This window comes from Bombina bombina, chromosome 8 (genome assembly GCF_027579735.1).
Source record: "Bombina bombina isolate aBomBom1 chromosome 8, aBomBom1.pri, whole genome shotgun sequence".
Taxonomy (NCBI): Eukaryota; Metazoa; Chordata; class Amphibia; order Anura; family Bombinatoridae; genus Bombina; species Bombina bombina.
Window position 1 is genome coordinate 133,380,605 of NC_069506.1, and position 4,258 is coordinate 133,384,862.

The 4,258-nt window shown below is 35.9% G+C and overlaps 1 protein-coding gene across 1 annotated transcript; it reads right to left on the reverse strand.

The window, feature by feature from the left end:
• Positions 1–1,921: 1,921 nt before the first annotated feature.
• Positions 1,922–2,854, reverse strand: LOC128638877 (olfactory receptor 5V1-like). The gene has a single exon (XM_053691005.1). It carries the CDS (start codon positions 2,852–2,854, stop codon positions 1,922–1,924), a length of 933 nt encoding a protein of 310 aa, XP_053546980.1.
• Positions 2,855–4,258: the final 1,404 nt, after the last annotated feature.

The following is a 4,258-nucleotide window of genomic DNA, read 5'->3' on the forward strand; positions in this document are numbered from 1 at the left end:
AATTTCCCTTTGGGAAGTATAGCAAAATCTGCTTTTTAGCATCTTGTGTTGGATCATTTTAGATGATCTCAGCTTTAGATCATCAGGCCCATAGTGAGAACCTAATTTAAAAGGAACATTGTACACTAGATTTTTCTTTGAATAAATGTTTTGTAGATGATCCATTTAAGTTCCCACGGGAACAGGGCCCTCAATTCCTCCTGTATGTGTATGTAAATTTTGTCCTGTCAAAAGTTTTATATTATTGTTTTATTTAAATGAACTGTATCCATGGACAGCGCTGCGGAATATTTTGGCGCTCCATAAATAAAGTATAATAATAATAATAATAATAATAATAATAATAATAATATAGCCTATCTGGTAGTGTTTTAGTAACAATGTATAGCATTATTTATTATTTAATAACATAAACACTATATAATAGGGGGCACTATTAATATTCCAAAGTTAAGAGGATGATAAAATGCAAAAAATGGAATATAAAACAAAATGGAGAACAAAGTAATACAATATTATCAGTGTATGAGGAGTTACTGATCCACCAATAACTCTATAATTGTTCAGTTCAACAGTAGCGAGTGCAGTTCCAGCTCGCAAGATGTTAATGTCACGTCAGACATCTTCTTATATGCAATCATAAGTCACTGCAATATACCAAAAAACAAAGAGGGGTCCATGTGTGTATCGATCATAATAGTCGCAATATCTGGATACGATGAAAAAGGGGTACTCGCATTTAGTGATAGCACTCTCTTGTGCTAATAGGAGCGTGCTGATATCTCTCAGCCTATCAGCTGGCTGACTCCCGGTATCTCCAACTGTCCAAATAGCAGCAATCTTTCAAATACTCAGCACCAGTAGTGTTTAGTATAAAAACATTTATTTGTTAAAAACAAATAATTATAAAAACAATGTAACACTAACAATGTGCTGACAGGAGTACATGAATATGTCCCTGTAGTTTGCAACGCATTTCTCGGCAATAAACTCTGCCATTTCTTCAGGCATAAACTCCCTGTAAAATATATGGTCTTTTATTTGAAACAGATTGCTGCCAATTATGAATCAAAGTGTCTGCTTTTCCTGCTTTCCAGCACCTATCATTGGGTGTCCCAGCCTAACCTCATCAACAGTGCTAAACTGGTAGCTTATAAGTACGTTTTTAAAAGGTTTTATACTGGATTTTATATCAGTATCTGTGCATATTATTCTTTATAGTAGTGTCTATTACATGCAGTTATATGAAAAATGGTGTATACTGTCGCTAACCTAGCCCCCAAAATGAATCCTATATCAAGGATGAGCAGTCCATCACGGCTGTAGACATCTCTCTCAATGTTTCTATGAAAATAATGAAAATAATCAACCACGCTCCCACACAAAGCTTGTGTGTGACAGTTCTAACTAATTGGCATTTAGGCTATAGTAATTGTGATGTACCTTAAAGGGACATGAAACCCAAAAATTGTCTATCATGATTTGGATAGATGATACAATTTTAAACAACTTTCCAATTTACCGTACTTCTTTTATTTAATTTGCTTCCTTCTCTTGTTATCCTTTGCTGAAAGATTTATCTAGGCAAGCTCAGGAGCAGCAAAGAACCTAGGTTCTCGCTGCTGATTGGTGGCTGCATACATATACAGATTGTCATTGGCTCACCCATATGTTTAGTTAGAAACCAGTAGTGCATTGCTACTCCTTCAACAAATGATACAAAGAGAATGAAACAAATTAGATAAAAGAAGTAAATTAGAAAGTTGTTTAAAATTGTATTCTCTATCTAAATCATGAAAGAATTGTTTTGGGTTTCATGTCCCTTTAATATTTATTTGCCTTTTCTGGTGAGGTGAAAGAGCATGGTGGATTATTAGCAGAAAAAAAATAAAGCAAATCTAAAGAATATTGTAATGTGGCATCATATGTTTAAGGAAACACATTTTCCAACCACAACAGTTCTTATAGCTTGTTTTACATCTTTGTTTCTCAAGCAGTAGATTACAGGGTTTAACATAGGAGTCATTATACTGTATAACACAGATGACAATTGTTCCATATCAAAAGATTCTCCAGGAGCTGGACCAATATAGTTAAAATTTCCTGTGATATAAAACACTGTAACCACAGTAAGATGTGAAGAACAAGTAGAGAAAGCTTTCCTTCTTCCTACAGCTGAACAGATTTTTAGAATTGTAGAAATGATATGTACATAAGTAATGATTACAAATGTAAAAGTAATTATCCCCATGAAAACATTGACAACATACAGCGATAACTGATTTGTGTGGGTATCGGTGCAAGAGACTTTTAATAGTGGTGGCACATCACAAAAGAAATGATTGACATGTCTAATGCCACAGAAGGACAATTGAGCTGTCATCACTGTGTGAATTGCAGCATTCAGGAAACCACAGATCCAGGATCCTGCAACTAGAAGGGAACACAGGACTTTGTTCATGATGACAGGATACTGCAGTGGGATACATATGGCCACGTATCTGTCATAAGCCATAGCAGCAAGCAGGAGACACTCAGCGCCTCCAAATGAGATGAAAAAATACAGTTGTACCATGCATCTAAGGAAAGATATTCTTCTATTTCCTGTTATGGAGTTGAACAGCATTGCAGGAAATGTGACTGAAGAATAAGAGATATCTAAGATAGATAGGTAGCTGAGAAAAAAATACATAGGTGTCTGAAGATGGAAATCAATTTGAATGATGCTGAAGATGGTGAAATTCCCCATAAGAATCATTGCATATAGAACTGCAATCAGAAATGAAATGATATAGTGTACTTCTGAAAATCCTAACAGAATAAAGTAACTTAAAGTTTGATTTTTCAGTGACATCTTTTCTGTAGCCAAAGGCTGTGGGAAAAACAGTAGAACTACATTCAAAATGTTTATAGATAAGCATTTACATTAACAGGAAACCTGAAAGACAGTTTAAATTAAATTGCAGTATACACACTCATGTAAAGATCAGAAAAAGACCTATAGTTGGTAAAATGTATTTTATAAAGATGTGTGTCAACAAAAAGTATAAAATAGAGAAGAATTAAGAGATATTAAACTCAGAATGTATTTTCCCATACAATATTTAATTATGTATATAACAAATTCGAATTATTGTATTCTTTTCCTGCATTTTAACTGGCAAATGTGTTTTTCCACTGCCAGAACATATTGTAATATGCTACACAGTGATTGTTTGATCATCATTTATGTATTTCTCTAACTGGTCACATTAAAGAAGATAAGATAAAAATATTCATGGATTTACAAGGGGCATTTCCCTTGACTGAAAAATAATTCTAATGCTGCTAACAAAATAACCAAGGTTATTAACCTGCCCTCACCTAATGTAGTTGTCAAAATCTGGCTTGTTAGTGTGTCCTGTTGATCAGAATTTTGAAGCACAGTGTTAAACCACGTTAATAGGCCAGTGATATATCTATTGCATTGCTGTTGATATCATTTGTAGCTCATGGGCTAGCAATAGCCTGTAGGTAATAACTTCTGACACCACCTTACTGACATTACACATTAAAAAGTGACCATCAATACTTTCTACATGACTTTAAAAAGGAATTTTACAATATATTCACATAGGAAATATTTAGCTAAACAGTCTCAAATTTGTTTCAATCCAATCTAAATGTACATCATAAGTGCTTATGTTTTATCTGTACTGTCCAGAGATGTCCCCATTAGCGTTTGTGTTGTTGCAACAGATCTGTTTTTAGGCTACAGATCACCCAGAATCATCACTAAATAGCCGTTAGCAATACAATTACATTATTTAACCAGTAAGAAAGACACCACTCCCAGAGAAGACAATGGGGCATATGTATCAAGCTCCAAATAGAGCTTGATACCCGTGTTTCTGGCGAGCCTGCAGGCTCGCCAGAAACAGCAGTTATGAAGCAGCGGTCACAAAGACCGCTGCTCCATAACCTGAGCAGGCGGACAGACATCGCCGCAAATCAACCCGATCTAGTACGATCGGGTTGATTGACACCACCCTGCTGGTGGCCGATTGGTTGCGAGTCAGCAGGGGGCGGCGTTGCACCAGCAGCTCTTGTGAGCTGCTGGTGCAATGCTGAATACGGCGAGCAATACGCGAAGTCTGGTGGACCTGATCCGCACTGTCGGATCAGGTCCGCCAGACTTTGATAACTAGAGGCCTATGTTTCAACACATATTTGTATGTAAGTGTTCATGGCTTTAGCGTAAATTCATCTATCTTTCCAA

Excerpts from the sequence above, each read along its gene's own strand:
- LOC128638877 (XM_053691005.1), bottom strand. The coding sequence starts at position 2,854 with ATGTCACTGAAAAATCAAACTTTAAGTTACTTTATTCTGTTAGGATTT.